This window comes from Macrobrachium nipponense, chromosome 31, assembly GCF_015104395.2.
Source record: "Macrobrachium nipponense isolate FS-2020 chromosome 31, ASM1510439v2, whole genome shotgun sequence".
Lineage (NCBI taxonomy): Eukaryota > Metazoa > Arthropoda > Malacostraca > Decapoda > Palaemonidae > Macrobrachium > Macrobrachium nipponense.
In genome coordinates, this window is record NC_061093.1 from 54,691,458 (window position 1) to 54,718,957 (window position 27,500).

Below are 27,500 nucleotides of genomic sequence, written 5' to 3' on the forward strand. Positions count from 1 at the left end.
AGGGCTGTGCCTTCTAAAAACAATTTTAAAACTTAATGATTCTATTTCTGGTCCACAGTCTATGTTTGGAATCTGGGACGAAGGACTGTCGTTTTTTTTTTTATTAGTGTTGTCTGTATGCAGTGTCCGGCATACAGTGCATCCTTTGAAGGAAAAGAATGTGTCTTCTCTAAGGAGTGTTTCTTGTAGAAGAATGATATCATAGTTTCCTAGGGATGCTTAGGACTGGGGTCATGCAAATTTGTGCCGTATGCCAAAAATGGACCAAAACTGTTCCATTGGAGTATTTTCAATAGTTCTCTATCATTGCCAAAGGGAGGTTTTATGTTTGTAATTTATGTTTGTATCAGCGCTGGTGGTTGGATCAAGTCAATGCCGGTGCTCACGAATACATTTGCTAGCACAGCGATTCTTTGAGACAATTCTGGATTGCTAACTCAGTGAGGGTTTCGTTGTATGGAAAATCTGCCACAGCAGAGAAGGCTAGCTGTCATGGAGTTGGTCATCAATTGTATGATTTGATCGAGGTTGAGATTCCACTCTGGTTGTTGGTTGGTTGTGCCAGAGGGAAGTGCTACTACTGCAGGAGTAAAGGGTGATGGAGAGACAGGGTTGTAAGGTTGTGGGGAGGAGACAGGCTAGGAGGATAAAAGATGAGAAGGAGAGGATATGGAGAAATGACTGGAATGTGAGAGGGAGTTGGCTGCCAGGTTGAGGGGAGGGGGAGTAGGCTTGAGGGGTTAGGGAGAGGACGTCTTTGCATGGGAGGGGGTTCTCTGGTTTTGGGGGAAGAGTGTGATTTTGAGTGTGAGTGAGGTTTGGAAGGGGAAGGTGCATAGTCTTTACCTTTCATGCATGAAATGCACTGGAGCAGGGAAAGCCATGACTTTTGCCAGGAATGTTGATTATCCCTGCAGTTAGGGCAGCATGCGACAGTCGACAGTTTCTTGAGTTTTAGGGGATTGTAAAATCACCCTTGAGGTTAGGCTTGGCACGTTGTGCAAAGCACAAAAGTTGACGTAACCGAACTAATATTGCTAATAATAACTGCATAGCTTTCTCTCGCAATCCTTTTCGCACCTACGTAGGTCTCCAGATTTACAAAGAATTATTTCATTGTATTTAGTATAGAAAACAAATTCTAATAAGCTCTTTACATACTTATTGACAATTTTAAAACTTGCTTCAGGTACTTCAGCAAGTGTTTCTGCAAAGGTTTCAGAGCAAGTTTTTCTAATAGAAAATACATTACATTGAAGGGTGACATCTTTAATTCTAAACTTATTTAGTGCACTGTAGATTGCAATAGAAATTCAGTCTGAAATGAAAAGAAAAAATGACAACCTCAGCTACATACCGCTTCAAAATGTTCAGGGGAAAATTTTTTAAATCAAACAACGTTTTGAGAAAAATGCAAAAGTTTATTTGTTGAAAAGTTTAGTATAAAAAATAATAATGTCTTTTACAAAGTTATGGCACACAACGTTAGATAAGTTAGTGTTTCCCTATCCGCAACCACACAGTATTGGTACAGTACTCTAAGGCCACAGTTAATTAAACATCGAAGTACAAACACCCCTCATTTGACAGAACTGATTTTCAACGTCAGAAACGTAAAATCTTCCAATTTCTATGGCAAGTCATTACCAAAATACCATTACAATGAAAACCAAGTATTAGTGTGCTCTATAAATGTCAAGATAAATATTACATGGTGTATTCTTTGTGTAACTGACGTCCTCTCAATTTGTGTAGGCATGAAAATACACTGTCAGTCTTAATTTACTGAAAAGAATCACATGGAACTAGGTGTGGAACCTTCAGACTGATTTTGTATATAAACACATTACATTTTACTCGGAGACATTCTGCCAAACAAGGGATGAGTCAGTGACGACAGCTGATTTGGTAGGAAACCTCAGGACTCCTTCAATCCTCTTCCGAATACCCCAAACCAAACCAGTGGTTCCGACCAAACCACTCAAAAATGTTCTCTGAACTGTGACCGCCAAGATACCGCTCCTTACACAGAGAATGGTTGGTGATGTGTCTAATTATCTTTCCATATGCAATCTTAAGCTATAAGAGATACAGTGGACCCCCCGTATTCGCGCTCACGACATTTGCGGACTCACTCAGTCGCGGATTTCTCTATGGACCATATCTACCCATTATTCGCGGGAAAATAGCACACTCGCTGTATTTTTCTATAGTAAATATCCACAAATTCCTGTTTTGTTTATCAATGTCATCATAAAATGCACTTTTTGTGATACAACTATTAAAAAAACCTGGCATAAACATTTTTATTGGGTTCTCCTTGAGTTTCAACCAACAAAATAGGCAATCTAAACATTTTTATATGGATTTCAACTATTCGCGGGTTTTAGTTATTCGCGAATACGGAGGGAACACTACAGCTGAAGACATACAATGATAATTTTTTGAAGTAGTCAGATCTTTCTGCTGCCTTTACTGGCAGAGACCGATGGCACAAAATGAAAGGCTAGACAGATTAATGTAATTAAAAATGGAAGATTACCGTAATTGAAATGATTACGAATGAAAAATCCAGAACACAAATATTTGGGAATGACTCGCGTACATTTTGCTCGTCTGAGGGAATATCAGAGGAGAGGAGTAATGGCAAAAATGCATATCTGGAAGAAACTTATCACTACCACCTGCCATCTCCATGACACAATAGGAAGAAGAGTAAATTAAAAAAAAAATTAAGTTAGAAGCAATAATATACTGGAATGCTTTGAAAACTCCTTTCTGATATAAAAGGATTAAATAAATATCATTATTTCCCAATGTTGCAGAATCGTAGGGATCCTTAACCCTTTTTTATTATGAATTATGGTTAAGTTTATGTCACACTCTGATGAGGTAATATGTCAAGAGTAACGAATGAATAATAATCATACAAAACTTAAGAGAAATGACAGATATTTTGATAAGACATGGGATGCCCTTTAAACTAAAAAAAAAATCATATAAATAAACATTTTAAAAAATAAAAGCATAAAAATGAGTTACGTTTACAACTACTCTTGTTATGAGCAAATCAAATTGGATAACCTTCCTACTTTGGGGGTTCATAGCCTGGCTTAAAGCTACAAAGTGAATTTCCAAGTCGCAGCAAAAAACAAAAAAATCATAACTCTTCTGCAGACACCAATTATAATTACAATCATCATCACACCGATAAAGGTAGTTTGAGCAAAAAATAACAAAATAATAACCATGTTGACCACCATTCTTAATGGATGCCCTCACTAGACTCCATTCGTCCTCCAAACCAGCTCTTCTATTTACAACATAAAGCCAATATTTTCCTTGAAATCTGTCTCACTCAATGTGCTGACAGACCCTTCTTCCCGTAACCTTTCTTCCTACACACAATGACACATCTGGAATATAAAAACATAAGACTGTAAATATCCATAGAACATACATATATATTTATACCCTATATACAAATTATGCAAAACGTCGCCACGATGGCTGATGGAATGGCATGAGTGATCGAACTTAAATAATTACGGTACAAATAAAGGGAAAATCATGAGAAGTCTTAGAGTCGACCCTTTATCCTGAGCTGGATAAACTGGAAATCGACTTTACACTTTTGTGTTAGAAAGGATTTCCTGCAGTTCATGTGTTAATGGTAATTTCTTCCCACAAAAGCAATACTAGATAATTCAGCACAAAAATAGTACATTATATACACTTCTGAACTTTCCATTTTCTACTAAACATTTCATAGACTGGGATATATGCATTCCAAACTGTGTTTTTAGGTTAAAAATGGCACACGATATCCTTTCACAAACATTACACATTATACATCTACTGGCAAGAAATCGAGCCAATCGCTAAACACCCAATTTAACGCTCTATTAAAATGCATCAGTACTAGATTCAAGAAACCTTTCATCAATTTACCCTCAAAGAACAACAAAAGGTTATCAGCAAGTTCAAGAGAACACCATATCAATCTTAATGATGTAAACTTGCAACGGCTAGAAATAAAAAACTTAATATAGGAGCTGAGAAACTGGAGCGTGTACTTAAAATGGCTAAGTTCACGTCGCTCAGTCTCTTCAGAATACTGTAACTTCTCAATAAGTGTGTATGTAACTTCATGGTAGTTACTTTTCTTTAACAGACAAGGAGGGGACAACCAAATTACAACCATATTTTTAAACCTATAAAATATTTTGTCTTTCAGTAGCAGATTCCTTTTCAAGACCATGAAAATATTTTCACAAAGGAACTCACGTTCCAACACAGCCCAAAAAAAAGATATTATGTTGATATTAATACAATGAAGACTATTTTGAATACAACCTTTCAAGTACACACAAAAGGCTGGTAAATTGCAATGGTTATCACTTGATTGTATCAATCTACAAAGATTACCGGTATACAAGCACATCCTTTATACTGATACTAGAATACTGAAATGTACCAGTTCAATTCATTACCATACACATTCATTTCTAATTCATTAAACTTAAATAGTCTAATATAAAAAAATTGCAAAAAGTTGGATTACAGGGAATACTGTTCAGAATACTAAATGAATGAAGTTGCACGTCAAAAGCATGAGACCTGATGCAGAAATTCCTGTTAATGACAAAAAACACTTTGAAGCCTGAAGGCCTCCGAACAAAAAGATGAAAACTTGCATTGTTAGATTTATATAAAAAATTCCATTGATTAATATTTACTCGTTATAAAACTTCAAAGGAATTTTCAAATGATTTTTTGGCATAAATCACATAACTAAATATGAATTTAGAAAGGTGCTTCTCACATCCTTCTCAGTTACAAGTATTATTATCTCGTTGAAATGCTTTCCATACTTGATAGCTACCAATATATGCATGTGCTTTGTATTTTACAAGTTTACATTAGGATAAAATGACACCCTTTTACAATCTGTATTATACAACATGACATGACAGCTAAGGGCATGGAGAAATAAACATGTGTATACTTATGATGCACAGTCCCTACCACAATACATGGTATTGTCTTTTAAACGTTTTCAGAGATACAGTACCTTGATAACCTGTCTTGGCCTCAAGAAAACTAAAATGTTCTGCTAAAAATAAATTACTGTACTGTCTCTATACATTTCAAAAAGTAAAAAAAGAAATCAATTAACACTCAAAGTGTGTTTCTACAGTTTTGGCACATTGTAATCATTGATAAACTTTTCTAGGAAAAACAGACTAATCTATAAAAACAACTGCAGCTTACTTATGGAGGAAGAACAAATGTTATCATTAGTAACTGTTGCAAGACACCACCAAAACTGGCTTGGAAGTATGACACTAAACAACAAACAAAAGCATATTATGTGATTCAGTATACAACAACATTTATAACAACCTGGAAGGTGTTAATCAAGATAACACTAACAAAACTGAGAAATAAATCATTCTGAACCCCAACTCACACTACATAGAATCATCTTGTACATGATGGTGAGTCACTCGCACAAAACGGGTTGCAATCATCGCATTGTCAAATAAGGAGGAATTTTCCATTCTATGTACAAAAAGCAGCTGATGCGACTCTCAAACAATGAAAAGAACACACTATACACACCAACGCTTGTAACCTTCACTGCCTGCTCTTCTCTACTTTCGCAGTGAGCTCGGAAACAAGGAGCAACCGTAGAATATTGGGGGTAGAGGGGGATATATTAAGCAGTCCCCAGCCAGTAACCCCATCATTGAGCACTCACGTAAGTCTTTGGCACAACCTTCTCGTCTCTCAAATCATATCCAGATGTATTTCATTGAGCAAAACAAATAATTAAGAAATTGGAATCTCTTGATATATGGCATATCTGTTTCATTGCTTGAGCTGACTGTCATTCTTCAATTCTGGTAATTCAAACTTGTCTCAAAATTACAACACTACATAATAGGCCTGATACTGTATCCATCAAAATGTAGATATAGTTCAGTACAATAAACCCATTAACTTAATAAATACAGCATACTGGGACACAAAACCACCAGAGATTACATTTACATCTCCATTTGTTTAACTCAAAATTTCCTAAAGGTGTAGAAACTCAACAGAACAGGGAGAGACATTATCCCACCCCACTATCACACTGCCTGTAATACTATGAAAATGAAAATGCAGTGAATATAAAACATTTCATAACTGTCAATCTAATCCAGTTCGGTACATAAACAATGCGATTATGAAAAATCTCAAGGAAATTCCATAAGTTCTGAGTAACAAAATGTATCAGCAGCATATTTTCAAATGATCCCACAAGACTTCTGCAAAATAAATTAATACTTTTCATGTAAAGCTGAAGTAAAGCGCTCTCCGTGCACTGTGCAACAAGTGCCATCTCTCACATGCACAATGTCGACCTGAGCATTTGTCCTTGATTAAGAGCATGCAATCCAGTTTATCCGTCTTATGCCCATCTCTGTGCTTCTGTTAATCCATGTGCCCTTATCACTTTCTGGATTTAAATTACTTTTTCTCTCATTCACACACACACACAAACAAAGTAAATGTCTAACAGAGAAAAACCATTATCAGAGGACTGCAGTAACAAATTCTAACACAGAAGAAAGAGCTAAAATTTAAATAACTACTTAATATTGTAAATATATCCCACAGTAATTGAGCTTACGGCTTTGTATAAAGGAGAAAGAAAAGTGAGATAACAAGAAAAAAAAGCCTTTCAGGACTTGAGCTGTTCTTAAATAATTATAATTATGTCTTTGCAATTAGAAGCACCAGATTATTACAAGCAACAAAAAAAAGTGGGGAGGGGAGGGAGGGGGATTGGAAGTCCTCAAAAGATTGATAAATACAAAGAAAACAAATACGTATTCTATAAATGAACGATGCAAGTCAACTCGCATGACAATAAATACAAAATTATAGACTTCAAAATACACAGATAAAGCCAACCTGATGCACATTCACGAAAAAAAAAAATATGACGATCGTATCATTTATGACACAGCAACCAAATCACAACCTCAAATTAAACGAGCTGCTACCTTGAGTGATATACATAAAATACTACACATTGTGTTTGGCAATTGAGCATTGAAGTCATCATTACACTCACGACCAAAGTTCACCTCCTTTGTTATTCCTGGTGTGATGTGCCAAAGGGCACCTCTCGCAGTCAGTATCGACACCTCTCGTCATCATAGGCAATTACAGAAATATACAGTGTAAAACAAAACCATTGAACCAGTTTTGCTTGGGAGGTTACCGTCCTCACTGCCTGATTATGGAAATAGTCGGCATTTTTTTTTTTTTTTGATATCCAAGAATGAAATGGGAAAATGGTTTCTTCTGACTCTCGGCAATATGGAAAACAAATCTCTTGTAGTATTACAATACATGGAAGAATATTTTAAAAACCATCTATCGCCATCCAAAAAAAAAAAAGAATGGCGTATATACGTCTATAGGATCTTTCTGAGGGCAGACTTAAAAAGATATCTAAACTGTCGCGAAGAAAAATATATATATGGAATACACCAAATAGGAGGAAACTCTTAGTTCATGTTGTACTTGAGATGGAGGACATTGTTCAGCTGGGAATCCTCCACGATGCCCATTTGCTGACGGGCCTGGCGGGCATTGAGGCAGAGGTCGTGGGCATAGGCGCAGGTCGCTGGCACCGCGAGAATCTTTCTGGCCAGCAATCGGAGGGTGGACAGCCCGGAAGCTGAGGTTCCCGACCACCACCCGAGAATATCGTCGTCTTCCAAATGCACCTGCAGGAAGGGGGAAGGGACTGTCAAAAGGGCGTGTCACACGTCTTCTAAGATACGTCTAAGCTTTCCTACGGATCCCCGACACCGGGAAGGAAAAATTAATAGTGGATTGAAAGTGCTTGCATGAACAAGCACACACTTCCATACCGCATACTTGTGACAATATTGTTTCCACATTTTAATAGCCTTTCCAATAAAATGTGTGAATATCCATAAGCTACGTCTAAGCTTTCCTACGGATCCCCGACATAATGTAACAATATTGTTTCCACATTCTCACAGCCTTTCCAATAAAATGTCTGAATATATATGAATAGGATCACCATATTATTTTTTAGCATTCAACAATTGCATTCTGATATTCAGTTAACAGTGATGGTTTTTTATCAGTATATATTAATGAAAAACCGCACAGCAGACTTTACGAAACAAAACAATTTTTTTATAGAGAATTATTTTACTCTGTCTAGTCATTCTAAACAAGACACATTTAAAAATGTAACCCAACAGAAATAAACTACGTAGCGAGAATATCGGGGCCGCGAAGAAACGTGGGGTTACCTTTTATCACATAAAAAGCATCAATGATTTTTTTATTTGCCGAGCTTTTTAGATAAAACTAAGATGGAGCCATACTTCCATACGGTTCTTTTGAAAGTAGAATATATAGCAGCATATCGTCAAATGAACAAGAAAGCTGAGCCGCTAATGAAGGCACAAAATTGCATAGCCACTCGGCAGATGACATTAAATATTACACATGAAGCAAGAAGCTTTGGTTAAAATATTCACACGGAAAACTCAATAATATTTCAGAATTATAATGAATCCCTCTCAAAATGAATTATGTATTGTTTTTTTTGTTTGTATGGTGTTTTTACGTTGCATTGAACAATGGTTATTCAGCAACGGGACCAACAAGCTTTACGTGACTTCCGAACCACGTCAAGAGTGAACTTCTATCACCAGAAATACACATCTCTCACTCCTCAACGGAATGGCCGAGAATCGAACCCGCGACCACCGAGGTGAGAAGCAAACACCAAACCAACCACGCCACTGCGGCTAATTCAACTCTGATACAGATACATCAGTGATTGGCAACTCAATAATATTTCAAAATTATAATGAATCCCTCTCAAAAGGAATTATGTCTTGTGATACATCAGTGACGAGTACTGGAGTATTTAAGCATTGTCTTCTGTGATCTAAGAAGTGGAACTCTTTCGCTACAGGAACCGGCCTCTAATTCAGTGCTAAATTCAAAATGTAGATTTGCCATTCTACGTGTTTTTGATGATGTACAACGGGCAATTTATATAAAAATAAAAATACCGGCCTCCATTTCAATGCTAAATTCAAAATATAGATGTGTCACTCTACGTGTTTTTAATGATGTACAACAGGCAATTATTACAAAAATACAAAACCGGCCTCCATTTCAATGCTAAATTCAAAATGTAGATTTGTCACTATACGTGTTTTTGATTATGTACATTGGGCAATTAATACACAAATAAAAATACCTGCCTCCATCTCAATGCTAAATTCAAAAATGTATTTATTTTCACTATATCGTTTTTTTTTTGTTTTTTTTATTTAAGTCCTATGCGTAATTAATTTTTAAAAATACAAATACCGAACTCCATTTCAATGCTAAAGTTAATACAAAAATAAAAATACCGGCCTCATTTCAAATTGGGTTTCCAATCCTAAATTCAAAATGTCGATTTGCCATTCTACGTGTTTTTTATTAAGTACTATACGTAATTAATTTTAAAAAGTACAAATACCGGCCTCCATTTCAATGCTAAATTCAAAATGTAGATTTCTCACCCTACGTGTTGTTGATGATGTACAACTGGCAATTAATTCTTAAACATTACGAATAAGCAGATCAATTTAAGAATGCAAATAAACAGATCACGATCTCTCGCTAACCTTCATGTTGACGTAGGCCATGATCTCTTCGCTGTCCGACACCGAGGTGTCCGGGGCGGGATTGTCCATGTACTCCCGGAACGGGTGGACGTCGTTGGGCGTGGTCGCGGGCATGGAGGCGTCCGTCGAGTGGCCGTTGCTGGAGCTGTACGTTGTCGAGGTCGTGGTGGTGGTGGTCGTCGTGCGGGTGGTCTTCAGGTTGAGGACGCCCGTGTTGGCCTCGGTCACTGCGACGGACTTCATCATCTCGAGGACGTGACGGTGGACTTCCGTCTTCTCCGTGTCTGTCAGGACCTGCCGGAGAGGGGGGGCGGGGGTAAGTTAGTGGTTTGGGTATTCGCCTACTCTTCTCCTCATTAATATTAAGCTTAAGTCATGATTATCAGCGTCTGTTGACTGATTTAACTGAAACATAGAATTTAGTCCACAAAGGCCCAAAAACACTGGTGGGACTTGCGAGGTCATTCAGCGCCCAAATGGAAGTTGGCAGTGAAAAGGTTTGAAAGGCGTAACAGAAGGAAAACCTCACAGCAGTTGCACTAGGAATCCATTGCTAGGAGAGGGTGGAGAGTACGATGAGATATAAGACAGAGAATATGGAAGGAGGTACAGTAAAAAAAAAACGTCAACAGGTGAGGCTTTACTTAACCAAAAATTCAAATGTTCCACGGAATTTAAAAAAAAAAATCTATAGAAGCAACAAAATAAATTATAAAAACTACGGCATTCACTGTATGGCCTGGCTGAAAGGTACCCTTATGATAATTATGCACACACACACACACACACACACACACACAAATGTAACAGCTAAAATCAGATCCCTGCATTTTGCAACCCCCAGTAACTGAAAATGGGGGTGTTAATACCGTAGATTTCTTACTGTGACATATCGACTACCTTTTATCAGAGAATTTACTTCCATTGACCAGTAAGTAGTTTTCTGATTTGCTAAAGGCTACAATAATAATAATAATGGAGAAGCATATCCACAGTTATGTAAATGTACATATATTTAAATTTAAAAACAAAGAAAAGAAAAGTCGATAGCTTTTCGGTAAATCAGTACGGTGTCCCCAACCATAGTCCAATCTCTAGATTGATAAGGGGAACCCTACAGATTCCCGAACGCTAATCCTTGCTTTTTGTTTTTAAATTTAAATATATGTACATTTACATAACTGTGGATCTGCTTCGCCATTTGAAGACTCGTGCTACTATGAGTATTTTTTAATAATAATTATAATAATAATAATTTTATATCATCACTTTCTCGTGATCTTAAATGGGAAAGTAAAGTCAGGTAGTTTGTATTAACGGCTTTTCCAATAATAATAATAATAATAATAATAATAATAATAATAATAATAATAATAATCCGCTGGCAACAAATACTAAGATAAATAACTTTACACGAACGCAAGTACAATTTTCTTAGCAATTCACGAAAGAGAGAGAGAGAGAGAGAGAGAGAGAGAGAGAGAGAGAGAGAGAGAGTTACAAGGATTAGGATATCTCAAAGACTTGCCAGTCCATCCGAAAAGACATCGTGTGCTCACTTATCTCTAGGAGAGAGAGAGAGAGAGAGAGAGTATGACTAATGTCCTGAGTCATTCGATTCCCAGGAAATAGGTAGGGAGAATGTCCACTTGAGCGAATGGCCTCCCATAACCATCCGTGACACATGTAGAGGTGGACAGTTACATACTTAATCTAAGTATGCATACACGCTTCTATAACAATCTAAATGTTAAAAGCATATCTATAAAAAATATGAAAGTATCCAAGTATACTACATGCAGGCATGAATTCAAGTGTGAGGTTATATATAAGCGAATTCCACAGGAAAATGATAGTCAGAAATCCAAGCGCTTTCGTCTTTACTCAGAGAGAGATTTAGACCATCCTATTAACTGGAGTCAAGCAAGAGCCTTAATCCCATGTAATGACACAGTTAAAAGGAATATCATTGAATCTTGTTTCACCAAGTCAATAATAGAAATGTTCTAAATTTAAGCCGTGGTTTTATTAAACCTTGATGCTTTCATAATGAAAAAAGTTGTAGATAAATATAAGCAACAAAATTAATATATTCAGTTATTACATGTTTTGGACTGTAAAGAAACTTTGTAATTTCGGTTAGGGTCAATCTGTTTAGGTTTGAGACCGTTGTGATATCCGATAATCCCTGGATTATCTCTTTTAATTTTTACCCTTTTGACAATTAACCATCTGGTATTCTTGATCTTGTGTTGTACCTGAGACCTTTCTCTCCAATTGTACCTCATTAACTCCTTGACAATGTCAGAGTAAAGACGAAAGCGCTTGGATTTCTGACTATCATTTTTTTCTGTGGCAATTCGCTTATTCATGAAGTCACGTGCATCTACTGTGATTTTTTAAGCATATATATATATATTATATATATATATATATATATATATATATATATATATATATATATATATATATATATATTGGTGTTTTTATGGGCTCCTTTTATTAGACTATATATATATATATATATATATATATATATATATACATATATATATAATATAAATATATATATATATATATATATCCTATATATATATAGTTATATATATATATAATATTTGAAATTATGCCTGCATGTACATGTGGATAGTTTCCTATTATTATAAAAAAATATACTATTAAACATTTACATATATATATATATATATATATATATATATATATATATATATATATATATATATATATTATATATATATATATATATCTAATACAAGGAGCCCATAAAAACACCAAAATGTAGAGAGAAAAGTACTAATATTTCAGAGACTGCTGTCTCTCTCTTCAGGTATATGAATGAGAAAAGTTTACAGAAAAGGTGTATTATAACCAAGAGATTCGTCCACAAGTAAGCCAATTTAGGTCACCCCCCTTACTGTAAATCAACATTTAGTTTTAAATTAGGCTTATCCTTTGCCCTAATGCCAGACCGCAAAAACAACCTAGACTTCATAGTGGCTTTTGATAAATTCATATCTGACAAAAACTACAGCCGTGAAGAGATATGTTAAAAGGAGTGTTACTAAATGCTTTAACTGACCTTCATAAGAAATATCCTGTTCCCCGCAGATTCATGATAGCCATCCACTCGCTAAAAAAGTTAGATGTTATAATAAGTAGATCCGACAAAGACGGCAAAATTGTAATAATGGACAAAGACTTCTACCTCGACAAAATCACCAGCTCCTTAGCGACACAAATACTTACGAAAAACTGACGAAAAAATCCCCTCCAGAATAACCGTTTAACCACAGTAATTTTTTCGGAAAGTAAGATTAATTGGCCAAGACAAAAAAGGGAGTATTTGAACCTATTAGAGAAATTTAAAGTAATTAATCCTAAATTATTACCCTACTTTTATGGTTCTTCCCCAAAAAACCTCACAAAGACAATCTTCCATTCAGACCCATCGTTTCATGCGCCGGGAGCTTTCATTACAAAATTTCTAAATGGTTAGCTGGCCTCCTTTCTCCTTTTTTAGGCACTTTTTCTCCCAGTCACATTCAAAACTTCGGAAGACTTTTGTCACAAATTCAGAGAAGCACATATACACTTCACAACATAAAACTTTTAAGCCTTGACGTAGACTCCCTATTCACAAAAGTACCAGTACAGGACGTTCTTCAGTTTTTAAGGGAAAAATTATCCCCCTATTCAGATCATTTCCCTTTGGCACTTGACAAAATAATAAAGTTTTAGTTGAATTATGTGCATCTAATAACGTATTTTCATTCGGGGAATCATTCTACAAGCAAAAATTCGGGTGTAGTATGGGTAGTCCTTTAAGTCCTATTTTAGCCAATCTGTACATGGAATACTTTGAAAACTACAGTAATAAATGCAATAAAACCCAAAAACATGCTGTGGATGAGATACGTGGATGACATACTAACATTTTGGGATAAGTAAGTGGGGGTTGGGGTAATTTTAATGAATTCCTCTCAAAATTAATGCATTAGTGCCCAGCATCAAATTTAAAGTTGAATGGGAAACAGACAACAAAATTCCTTTTCTTGATGTTTTAATAATCAGAGACACGACAGAATACAAATTTACCATATACAGAAAACCAACGTTCTCACTTTCATATATTCACTACTTTAGCTATCATGACAATACTATCAAGATAAGTCTAGCTAGCAACCTATTCTTAAGAGCCTTACGAATCTGTTCCCCAGATTTCCTGGAAAAAGAATTTGAACTAATTCGCAAGCAACTCTCATCTTTAAAGTATCCTGACCATATAATTGAGAAAGCAAATTCAAAAAAGCAAACGTAATTTTCTACCGACCCCCTAAAGACAAGACCAGAGACACACCAACAATAAAATAAAACCCAATTCCACCTGGAGACGATTAAGAGAGTAACTCACACCCTTGGGAAATCCAACCCTTTTGCATTTACCTACCCAAATACCTTAGCCAAATCCCTGATTAACGTCCAACAAAAGACATCGCCCAAAGACTCGGGGGTATATGAAGATCCCATGCCAGGACTGTGACCAATCTTACATCGGATTTAACAGGTAAATCACTTCCCCAGAGATTAATACAACACAAACGGTCAGTTAGGTATGGACAACAGAACTCGGCTATTTTCATCATATAAATGAACATAACCATAGAATAAACTGGAATATGTCACGTGTAATTTATAGCAGCAAACTGCCGGTGCAAGAGTCAAATGATGGAATCGGCCTCCTTAATAAAGAGAAGCAGGTAATGAACATCTCAAAAGGGAATTGGACATCAGACATCGTCGACGCAGTGTTCATTCAACCAACGCTTAAGAAGATTAAAGGAAGATTATCAGCGGGGGTGACCTAAAATTGGCTTACTTGTGGACGAATCTCTTGGTATAAATACCACCTTTTCTGTAAACTTTTCTCATTCATATACCTGAAGAGAGACAGCAGTCTCTGAAATATAGTACTTTTCTCTCTACATTTTGGTGTTTTTATGGGCTCCTTTTATTAGATGGAATTCTGTTGTTACAGAACACCTTTACCAGTCATATATATATTTATATATATCTATATATATATATATATATATATATATATATATATATATATATGTAGATGTATATATTCTTTGTATATATAATTTTGTTTTATGGGAAACATGTAACCCAACCGTACTGAGAGAGAGAGAGAGAGAGAGAGTCTGTATGGGCAATCTCTAAATCACCGCCAACTGAGACACAAAGTTATTTCTTTAGTTATTTATTCATTAATTTATTTCATGACAGATTTACTTGTTTATTGACTTCATATCTGACGCATCATTATGGCTTACTTTATATAAACTTAAACAAAAGTAACTACCGAGGCTAGAGGGCTGCAATTTAGTATGTTTGGTGACAATTTGCAGCCCTCTAGCCACGGCAGATTTTAAGAGGGCGGACGGACGGACAAATAGACATTTCGACAGTTTTCTCTGATAGAAAACATTACTCTGTCCGTTGCATCCTCATGATCGATATCAGAGGAACACCGACATTCTGTCATTGTTCACACAGACTCATGAGATGCGTGGGCACGTGCTCTCTCTCTCTCTCTCTCTCTCTCTCTCTCTCTTTCTCTACTCTAGTATACCTGATGGCTTTATAAGATTTCGTGGGGATGGGACAGGCTTTAGCATATAGCGCTGTTTAGCTATCTTCTCCTCAAAAGTCTACTTTAGTTTTTTTTCTCGTGTGCGCTTATCTGTTGCGACATTCGCACGTTATTATGAAATAACGTATAACATTTTTTTTTTTTTTTTTTTTTGTTTTTTTTTTTTTTTTTTAGAGAAGTGTGTGTAACGTTTGCATACTGAAATGAAGTAACGTGTAACATTATTTCTTTTTTAGAGAAGTGGTGTAACGTTCGCATGCTGAAATGAAGTAACGTGTAACATTATTCATCTATTTATTTATTTTTGAGGAGTAATGTAACGCGTAATGTAAGATATTTCTATTGAAACGGGAAAACTTTATTCCCGTACGTCACACCTGTGTCACAAGTGTAGCCATTAATTTGAGCTGCTAAGCACACCTCGTATCTAAGCTCCCTCTCTCTCTCTCTCTCTCTCTCTCTCTCTCTCTCTCTCTCTCTCTCTCTCTCTCTGTGTGTGTGTGTAAGCCAGCACGTGAGATTTAGGGTGGGGAGAGAGAGAGAGAGAGAGAGAGAGAGAGAGAGAGAGAGAGAGAGACGAATTACCAGCAACTTGCCATGCATAAATTAATTCACACGAAGAGCTGAATCATGGTGCTCTTAAATGCGGCCTTAACAAATATTCGAGTCCATAGCGACGATAATATAAGAGTTGGAAAAGACATGTCTTGATGCTATAGGACGTTATTAAGTACCTTGCCCAAAGTTTGTTCCAGGGGGGGGGGGGGGGGGGGGGTTCTTTATCCTGCATCCTAACATGGTGGGAGAGATGGAAAGTCTAAACAAGGAGTTAACTATCGGTGTTGTGTATACATTGTATTATATATATGTATACGTATATATAATCATTTAGTATACAAATATTATTTAAGCATCTATACATTTTTTATAAGTGTGTGTCATTGTGTATCCAATTATTATATAAGTAAATATATATATATATATATATATATATATATATATATATATATATATATATGTGTGTCGTGGTGTTTGTGTGTGTGTTGCTGTGTGTGCAGTTAGTAAGTGGTAGTAGTGGTAGTAGTAGTAGCAGAAATATTACGTAATTTATCTGTCCCTAAATCTCAGTTGACATTCACTAGCAATCTCCATTTCCACTACTAGACTTCTTTGCAGTTTTTCTTTCGTTATATATATCATTCATACGAATGCGTTCCTAACTTACACGGCAATAAAAACGTAAGGAGAAGAAATATAATACTAATAAAAAAAAATAGGGGAGGTGGGGACGTAAGAAAAAAAAATAATAATGAAAATAAAAAAATAGGGGAGGTGACAGAGGGAGAGAGAGGAGAGGGAGAGGGAGAGGGAGAGGGTTAGAGGGGAAGCAAATCCTCTCGACAAGTCGTCAGGCACGAGCGAGTGTTTTCTCTCTCTCTCTCTCTCTCTCTCTCTCTCTCTCTCTCTCTCCAGAAAAAGAAAACACAGAGAATAAATACTCCTTACCAAGACGCGTGACAGTGCATGACGTCACAATGGGAAACTAATAACACTTTTGTTTACTACCAGCTTGATTATGAGCGCGCTACGCTGCGCTGGAACCCGGCGCATCACCGTCATGAGTCTCCCTAACCTCCCGATCCCGTACCTACCTAGTAGCTACCACCTGGGGTGGACAAACAGGTTTGCTTGAGGAGGGTGGATGTGCCAGGTCTCCCTTACCTTCCCGATCCCCTACCTACCCTGCTCCAACCTGGGATGGACAAACAGGTTTGCTGGAGGAGGGTGGTTGTGCAATGTCTCCCCTACCTTCCCGATCCTCTACCTATCCCACCCCCAATAGGTTTGCTGGTGGGTGGTTGTGTCATGTCCCCCCTGCTCTCCCGAACCCCTGCCTACCCTGCTCCTACACAGGGTGGACAAACAAGTTTGCTGGAGGAGGGTGGATGTGTCATTCTCCATTACCTTCCCAACCCTCTATCTAACCAGCCCCCGACAAACGAGATTAGAAGATACCATTAAGTAAAAAGGAACTGATGATGGTTACCTTTTTCCTCAGCTCATATTAGCAAGCATTGCATTTCAGACCTCGATGACCGTGGTAGCTGTGACGCCCCCTTGTAATATATAGAATCAGTTAGTCGTGGAACTTTTACAAAAAAATTTGGAATCTAATAGTTCTATTGACAAGTATTTAATAGCCAAAATAAAATAAAAACTTGTCAATTCCACAGAAAAGCAGAAATTACATCTTTAATCGTCCGGAAAAGACCACGAACAAAGACTATAGAGTTTAAATTCGGCAACGACTATCGACTACAACAAGGGACGACAAAACACGCGACCCTGATTCAATGGCGACGTCTGTACGGAGAGGAGAACAGGACACGACAGCGACGAGAAGAATATTGACACCCCGGGAATGGACAGGACACAATGGAGTGTCTTGTGAAGCTTCGATCTCCCTTCATGAACGGTGCTGAAGTAAAAATAAATGGTCCTTTGTGTGTCTGTGTCTGTGTGTGTGTGTGTGTGTGTGTGTGTGTGTCCAAGATATACCTTCAAGACATATATACATGAAGGTATACTTACTCAATATATATGTATGCATGGGATCTTTCGTAGATAGTGACCACCACGTGTTCTGACACGGTATATATCCACCTTTGCGGCGTTGGGGATGACCGTAAAGACGCAAGCAAAAGCCTGTAAATAACATGAAGATCATGGCCTCAACGCGCCCCCTCCCCCCCCCCCCCCCCCCCACCCCCCCCCCCCCCCCCCCCCCCCCCTCCCCCGCCCCAAAGATATATTAGTCCTAGAAACGACCCCAGAGAACCCTCAGAGGTCACTATCAAGGAATGATCCCACGCCTGTATACGGGAGAGAAGAGGCAAAGTCAATCCACGTGACCATTTACTCAGTCGAGGTATTAATCCACTGTTCACTAGAGACTAAAAATAACAGAATAAAAAACTTATAAAATTAAATTTCTTAAAAAAAATCTCCTTTCTCTCTCTCTCTCTCTCTCTCTCTAGCACGCCATCTATAACGAATGCTTTAATGACCCTTGGGTCTCCTCGTTACAAGTCCAGCATGCATTTCCAACACGTGCATGATCTTTGCAAGATAACCATTCCAGCGGTCTCTGGTTAAAATAAGACCAGTTGCCATTCTAGTTAGGAACGAAGAGGTATATAGGTAGTTTCGGGTCCATCCCTAGGACGGCTGTTAATCAGCTCAGTGGTCTGGTAAAACTAAGATATACTTCTTCCCCCCCCCCCCCCTCTCTCTCTCTCTCTCTCTCTCTCTCTCTCTCTCTCTCTCTCTCTCTCTTCAAACAATTCCAGAATCAGCTCTGACTGACACTGCTGTCAATAAACATTACAAGTCATGACCAAATCCACGCAAGGAAGGACCCCGACTAGCTAATAATCCCCCCCTCCCCCCATCCCGGGGGTTGGGAGGGGGAGGGGAGGTTGGAGTCATTCACCAATTTTCCCCCACTGGTATCTATCTATCTCTCCCTTATCACCGTGAGCTTGTCCCAAGCACTCTTACCCCCTTTGAGTAATCTCCTTATCTTTGTGCTTATGCTTGCCAGAGAGATTTCACCGTGAGAATGTTCTCTCCTCACATGATGATAATATTTGAACAAGTTCAGACGACAAGGAAATCGTATATATCCTCTTATAAGTTAATGTTGGTGGGAAGAAGGTCATTCATTCAGTGGAAATATTTACGGGAAAAAATATATATAAAACAAAAACAAGTAGAGAACACTACCATGATTACCGCGATGACGACAAATGCATATAGCTAACCTTTCGCATTCTCTCCGTTCAATTAAAAAATAAATGAAATAAGAGATGAAGCAGCATCAATATATACGGTACACTACGCAAAATATAGAATAATAAAAAAAAAAAAAAAACAAAAAAAAAAAAAGGAAATGCCACGAAAATACACGAACAGGATCTGAGCCCTCATATTATGGAAGTCTGACGTCAAAATAACATCTGTGCGGTCGCCTGATTTGTAAGCTTGATAAGAGAGCTTACTCCTTCTGAATAGCTAATGAGGGATCACTTCCACTACGTGGCTATAGAATGCACCAGCTACCAGCGGCTACACTAACGGCTATGTGGATACAGAGGACAACGAAGTGAGCGTGTACCAAATGATGCTGTGGAATAACTCGGTTTTCCAGTGTTACTAAGCCAGATATGGACCGACGAAGTGAGCCTACTATACCAAACAATGCTGTAGAATAACTTAGCTTTCCATTGACACAGATGACCGTGGCCATGGCCAGCAGCCCCGTGCCCAAATTCATGAAAAAAAAAAGAAGGGTGAGACAAAGGAATCTGAACTGACACTTGGAAGTGGCGAAGTCAGTCTCTAGACTGACGGAAGATTGTCTCGTGGAGAAGAAGGGCAGGAAAGAATGGAATTCCAGCGGACTGGTGGGATGGAAACCGTTGCCGAAAGAAAGAGAGAGAGAGAGAGAGAGAGAGAGAGAGAGAGGAGAGAGAGAGAGAATAGAGTCCGCTCATTAATTGCTACAGGATGGGTCAAGGTATGTAGTGTCACACTTGATCATGGTGACACATACGTCCACTAGACCGTTAAAGAACAGAGGATGGTGTGTGTGTGTGTGTGTGTGTGTGTGTGTGTATGTAAGAGAGAGAAAGAGAGAGAGATATGCAGCCACACTATTTTCCTCAATCTCTGATAAGGATAGTTATATACGTTACGTCATCTTTAAACTCAAACGGATGGATAACGTCAACATGAAAAATAAAGCAACAGCAATGATAAAGATGACAAATTTACTCTCTGAAAACTTGAATAAAAAAAAAAATAAGGATACAAACCGTTAACACGCATAAAACAAGCAAATCATTATTAACATCCAACAAAGAATTGGAGCTGACGAATCTACGTAAAAATACGCGAGTTTGCGAGATGCACCCAAACAACTACTATACGTACGAAGGCCGCGCCAAACGAGACAAACGTCTAAAACAGCGCTAAGTAGGACAGGACGAACAACAACAAAAACAGGGAAAGACCAAAACAACTCCCGCCCAGTTCAACAAGGTCTCTCTCTCTCTCTCTCTCTCTCTCTCTCTCTCGCCCTGCCAACCAACGGTGATCGAACAATGGCGCGAAAACTCCTCAGATTCCGTCCGCACTGATCTCGGTAACGAACTTGCGCTGACTGGATTTTGGCCTCGATATTTTTAACGATGAAATAATGCAGATACTATTTTGAATAATACGCCAAACGACTTTCAATTTGCTTTACAAAAGCAGCGCCAAGTCTTACGCTGCTGCGCGATTTGCATTCGCTCGAAAATGAAAAGTTTTCTACTCGAATGAAATCGTTAGAAAACACGACGGGGAAACAATGATATCATTCAGATAACAATTCCTCGAGAAACTCTACTACTGCGATAATGACCTTGAGTCAGACACGCTAAGCGATGGGTGATCCTTCTTTTTATTATTATTGTTGTATTTTTTTTAACAGCTTCGTTTTTGAAAACATTGACCGAAACAGAATTAAACAGAGGTTGACGACATGTTCGCCTGAATTATATTTTATCTGGGCGCTTCGAAAATCCTACTTGAGATTTAATGTTTGATTTTTTTCTCAAAGCTCTATTCAGCGTAGTTACTGTGAATCCCAATATAAAGGACAAATGCCCTTACCTTTAATGTTTTATTTACGCAAAATTCTATTCAATAAAGTTTCTATAACTTCCATTCAAAAAAATCTTAATCCGTCTCTGGAGATTGAAAAAAAATCTTTTACGTAATCTCACGAATTTCGCCATTTCTCCCATATACCTGTTTCTGGCTCCTACCTTCTCCTCCTACGTCCACCTCCCGCCCACCAACTCCCCACTCCCCCCTCCTCCCTACCGCCGCCATCTGAGTATGGGGAATGGGGAAAAGGGGGGGGGGGGGAGGGTGGGGAGGAGGAGGAGGACGAGAAGGCCATAGCAGCGACAGAAGCCCGTACACCAAATCAATATCCTACTTCAAGCTTCCTCCAACCCTTCACGCTGTTTCCTACTAAGGATATAGCTCTCGCCTTAGGCTCTCTCTCTCTCTCTCTCTCTCTCTCTCCAGGAGGCGATTTATATATATATCCCCTTTCAACTGGTGTATCATTATCTGTTTTTTTAATGTATGATGAATTTCATTCTAATTTTCCATAAGGTAAACTGTTAAGCTCTCTCTCTCTCTCTCTCTCCAGGCGATCTATTATGGGATCCTACTTAACTCCTTCCAACTGGTGTATTCTTCTCACCTTTTTTTTTTTATGTCGTGTATGAAAAATTTCATTCTAATTTTCCATAGGGCAAAATATTAAGATTTCTCTCTCTCTCTCTCTCTCTCTCTCTCTCTCTCTCTCTCTCTCTCTCTCTCTCTCTCTCTCATCATCATCTTTCATCAGCCGAGATTACTAAGCAACATATAACCAAATCTCTCTCTGTCTTTGTCTCTTTATCATAACCTTTCAGTTTAATTTTTCTTCCTTCATTCCTATTTGACGTTTCCACAATTACGTCAAAATCTCGAAGACAGAGACTAACATACGTCGGGGAATTAAGAAGTTCACCTCTGACCTACATCTTAGACGGTCATGTTCATAACAGTGACCTATAATTCCGGAGGAAGAGTTTGTGTCCTGAATACAATCATTCCATCATGTCATGACAGTCATTGATGACAGAGGTCCCGTAGGAGAGTGCAGATGCCGTCAGTGCACCTCAAGGGGTGCGCTGTAGGCATTACTAAACGTCCTTGGCAGCCTCCCTTCGGCTCCTAGCTACAACTTCCATTCTAATTAATGAATACAGACGAAAACGAAGCGCTTCTCCTACTCGAGACAACTCCAGAATAATAAATCACGTAGGCCTATACTACTTTCGTGGAGGGGGGGGGGGGGGGGGGGGGGGGGGGGGGGGGGGGGGGGGGGGGGGGGGGGGGAAGGTGGCGATAATCACGCGCACCGCCCCCCCTATTGATCGATCAGCGCCAATCAGCGAATGACTAATCGGTCTCTCGCCCTCCAAGCCTCTCAAGGCCGTGACGAGACGACGGTGGGTGTCCTTACTTACGAGCGAACGAAGACAGATGAGACCTATACAGTAAGACCAAGATGACTACAAACATGGCTGTCATTATTCGGTCGAGTACTTGGTCAAAAGAATGGTGCTATAGAGGTAGTTACGCAGCGATGCCAAACGCGCTTTCCCTCATTTAGCGAATCGGCAACTACAGACGTCCTTACATTACTAGCAATTAAGACTTTATATGAGAAACGCATCTAGCAATAACTGAGCGCGATTGTGTGACTTCATATTGCCAGAAATAGCATATTAAAATATTAATGAATGCAAAGTGACACATTATTTTCCCGCGTGTTGTCCGAATCTGTGTTTATCCTATGGGCTCTGGATGGCGAGAAGGAAAACAATTACTACATAGTTTTGGGGTCAGACGCCCCGGGGTTAATCCTCGTCATTAAAGGCCATCCTTACTTCAGTATCGAGACAAACTTTGGCAACTTGAAAAATATAGGAAAAAAAGATGAGAGAGAGAGAGAGAGAGAGAGAGAGAGAGAGAGAGAGAGAGAGAGAGAGAGAGAGAGAGAGAGAGAGAGAGAGAGAGAGAATAAAAAAAAATTATTCCAAGACCAGCAACTAAAACGTGAAGTACAGTAGATTAAATAAAGTCACATTATAAGTGATACAACTGATGAAGCAATATAATAATAATAATAAATAATAATAATAATAATAATAATAATAATAATAATAATAATCTTATCATTCCTACTCACATTTGCATGAATTAGAAAAAAAGAGGCATTCATTACCTTCCTAGTTTCTATAAAGATAAATAAATAAATAAATAAATCACAAACTGGAATAAACAGCAAGAAATATGAAGGTAAAACTTGGAAGCTGAATAAACAACGAGAGAGAGAGAGAGAGAGAGAGAGAGAGAGAGAGAGAGAGAGAGAGAGAGAGAGAGAGAGTTACAAGGATTAGGATGTCTCAAAGACTTGTTAGTCCATCCGAGGAAACATCGTGCGCTCACTTATCTGTAAGAGCAGGTTTTACTGTGTATTCTCAGTGTCCTCCTAATGATTTCGTCTAGCTTTCTTTTAAACTCTTCCACACTGTTGCTGTTTACCACTTCTGGTGGCAGTTTATATTCCACGTTTCACATAATTCTTGTATGTAAAGAAGTTCCCACGATGGGATGTGTTGTATCTCTTCAGTACTAGTTTCCATCCATTATTTCTTGCCTGGTTTTCGTTTCATGTAAATAGAGAGAGAGAGAGAGAGAGAGAGAGAGAGAGAGAGAGAGAGAGAGAGAGAGAGAGAGAGAGATGCTAAACAAAACCGAACCATCATTTATGAATTTAATGAGCCATAAATCACAATTTATGAGGCGGACACTCTGGGGATCTCTTTCGCCGAATGAGTTTATCAGTGAGGTCTCTTCTCTGGGTCTCACGACAACACCTACTTGTTTTAATAAATCATTTCCATCTTTTTTGGTCTTGATTTCATTATTTTTAAATTTAATGGGTTCTAAACATAATGTTTTTAAAGGGAATAATTTAAAAATATGTAAAAATAAAAGTTCTGGGGACCACTACAAGGTTTCCTGCAGTAAAAAAAAAAAATAAACAAATAAATAAATAAAAAAAAGCAATCTTGAGTAAAAAATGCGTAGTCCAGTTTTCTGTACAGCGTATGATACAGTATGAAACTCTCAACCAAGGCCCAGTGGTAAGTAAAAAAAAATGCGCAAAAGAATCCAGTTTCCTGTACAGCGTATGATACAGTGTGAAACTCTCTCAGCCACGGCCCGGTGGTGACCTGCGTTGTTGGCACCTAAAGCGTTGCCAGATGCACGGACATGGCTAATTTGACCATTAAATAAAATTAAGCTACTGAGGCTAGAGGGCTGCAATTTTGTATGTTTGATGATTGGAGGGTGGATTTGCAGCCCTCTAGCCTCAGTAGTTTCTAAAAGCTGAGGTAGACAGAAAAAGTGCAGATAACTAAAAATTAGATTTTTAAAAATATGTACAAAATAAAATTCCTTAGAAACACTACAAGGATTTCTGGGTTGAATGTCATCCTATCGACGGCAGTCAACGAAAAACATATTCCTTCAAACGACCAAATAAAATCGAATGTATTTTACCCGGCTCTGCGAATAAGCTTCTGCCATTAATTTGACGCTGATACGCTGCTATCGTGGATTGCATAACAAGAATGACCATCAAGGTAATTGTGTAAGAGTATTTATAATGATATAACCAGCAGACTTGGTTTCCAATTTTTTTCCCCCTTAAAAAGCATGCTTTCGCGTAATAGAATGTCCTTATATGTAGCAAGGAAAAAAAAGTGAAAACATTAATAATAATAAGTTGATTGGCAACACTGATACATACAAATGAATAACTAAAAAGATATGTATACTACTTTCGTGAACAAGGAAACAGAAACGCAAGACTATGAAATCTCAAGGTTTTAAAAACAGCGGCACAAACCAGAATTAGTTATTGCTGGTTATAGGGTCAGTCAATACCAGTTTAAGGTAATTAACGAGGGCAACGTTGCCCCTAAAACAACACAAAATATACACATAACGGTGCAAATACGACTGACCGGGGATGGTATACCCGCCCTTAGCTACTAAATCAATACTTGTCTCAAGAATCGAACTACATACCGTGAAAAGCTTTCGGCTACTTCCTGGGGCTCTCCATTCCAGCAGTTACGAGATGTCAATCAGATCACGTACAAAACCCCTTGAACGGTACTCTGGCTATATTGTAAAAAGGCCTCGCATATGATATCAATAATAATAACAGGACGTGAGGAGCACAACGTGGTTTTAGCGATAACACAGGAGCACTGCTATGGAAGTTATCATCTACGGCTTTACATGAGGTGTGATATTTGGCACGGATTCCACTCGGGTCAATACGACACCTGACCTATTCATACTGAAGGCATGAAAACTCGAAAAACTTCATATAATATATATCTACATACAAATAAAATTCTCTTGGAAATAATACCACCAAAATTCTGATTGATGTACTTCTAAAAGGGTATAAACTATAGTAGATTTACATCACCCGTGCATCGGTTGCCTAGGCCAGTCCTTACGACGCTCCTGATTGGCTGTTGATAAGCCAATCACAGGGCTGGAAACTCTCAGTCTCTCGAGAGAGTTGACATAGGGAGGATGTAGTATGTTCCACCTCTCCTGAGGGATACGTCTTTCAAAAGTATCCCTCAGGAGAGGTGGAAGGAACATACATCCTGCCTACGTGAACTCTCGACAGAGACTGAGAGTTTCCAGCCCATTGATTGGCTTACCAGCAGCCAATCAGGAGCGTCGTCAGGGACAGGCCTAGACGTCAGATGCACGGTTGATGTGAATCTACTATAGTACAGACCTATAATAATTTGTATCTTCAACTTTTTACCTCACAAATTAAAAGAGTACTGGCCAGGACTACTTCGTCGAAGCCCTCGCCTGAGTGAGTTTCAGTACTATTACCAACAACCGTTGGATTTTACTTCGGAACTGAATACAAACTGCCAGATCTAGTTCGAATGACTGACTCACTGTTTTGGGGGTCGCTTAATTCACTGGTGGTATTGCATCTTGGCCCATAAGGATAGAAGACGTCAAGGAACTGTTTTTTTTTTTTAATGATGTAAGGATTGTTTTGTTAAGTTAGTTTGTTTGTTTGTATGGTGCTTTTACGTTGCATAGAACCAGTGATTATTCAGCAACGGGACCAACGGCTTTACGTGACTTCCGAACCACGCCGAGAGTGAACTTTTGTCACCAGAAATACACATCTCTCACACCTCAATGGAATGGCCAGGAATCGAACCCGCGACCACAGAGGTGGTACGCCAATACCATACCAACCACGCCGCTGAGGCGTTGGAGGCCGTAACAGACGATGAAATACAATCAATGCTGAGTTACGGTGCAGAGTCTAAGGTGACGTGGAAAGCATCTAAAATTCTAAAATTATGGACAACGAAGACCAAACGGTTTTCGGCTTTAATGGGAACTAGATATGAATCCAAGGCCTCTTTCATACTGTAGACTTATGTCATTCTAACAACGTTCCTGCCTATGATGGAAACTGCTTATTTACAAAAACCCTTGAGTCTAACACGACAGGAAAGAAAAGACCAGCAAGTTATCATCCATTCCTTGTAAAATTGTCCAGCACGCCTTCTAGCCTATCTATTTGGCCAAAATTGGTTGTGGGGGCCATACTGAGGAAGAGCAACATTCTATGGAATTTATAGGATTTAGGCCCAAAAGCCAAGCATTGGGACCTATGAGATCATTCGGCGCTCAAAGGGAAATTGAGAGTAGAACGGTTCGAAAGTGTAACACGAGGTAGAAAACCTCAGAGCAGTTGCGCTACGAAACAATAATTAGGAGAAGGTGGAATGAAACGTATAAGGAAGTGAATATGAACGGAGGTACGGTAAAAGGAGTGAAAGGAGTTGCAGCTAGGTGCTAAGAATCTTGAAGTAATGCCTACAGGACACCGCGTAAGGTGCACTGACGGAACTAAGCTACCCACTGAGAGAACGACACTTAAGTTAACTATGAAGTTCCCCTGTTTTAGGTAGGAAATGTTACTATTACACTTCCTCCACATTATTACTTTTCATGTTAGGACGGGTATAATAAGCTAGCCTTATCTTATAGCCTCCCAGAGGATAGAAAGAAGCCACGGCCAAGTTGCCGTGACTGCTGGTGCCTTTTCAACGAGCATACATACATACTTCTAGTTGAGGGAGTTGTCACAATATACCTGGTATATACTTGAAGCATCTGTGACCTGAGAGGAAAGTATAAATCCAGGCTCCTGAGAGCCACCTATCCGTGTTTCTCGAGTTTTTTTTGAGTGGTATAAAGTGACCAACTTGTCAAATAGAACGGCACAGAGAGAGAGAGAGAGAGAGAGAGAGAGAGAGAGAGAGAGAGAGAGAGTGGACTTA

The 27,500-nt window shown here is 38.5% G+C and overlaps 1 protein-coding gene across 1 annotated transcript in view; it reads right to left on the reverse strand.

Annotated features, from left to right (window-relative positions):
* Positions 1-1,400: 1,400 nt before the first annotated feature.
* Positions 1,401-27,500, reverse strand: part of LOC135206976 (uncharacterized) — a 63,190-nt gene continuing 37,090 nt past the window's right edge. Inside the window, 2 exon segments of the mRNA XM_064238534.1 lie at positions 1,401-7,790; positions 9,732-10,025. Coding sequence (XP_064094604.1) covers positions 7,569-7,790; positions 9,732-10,025 — 516 coding nt within the window. The 3' untranslated portion in view covers positions 1,401-7,568.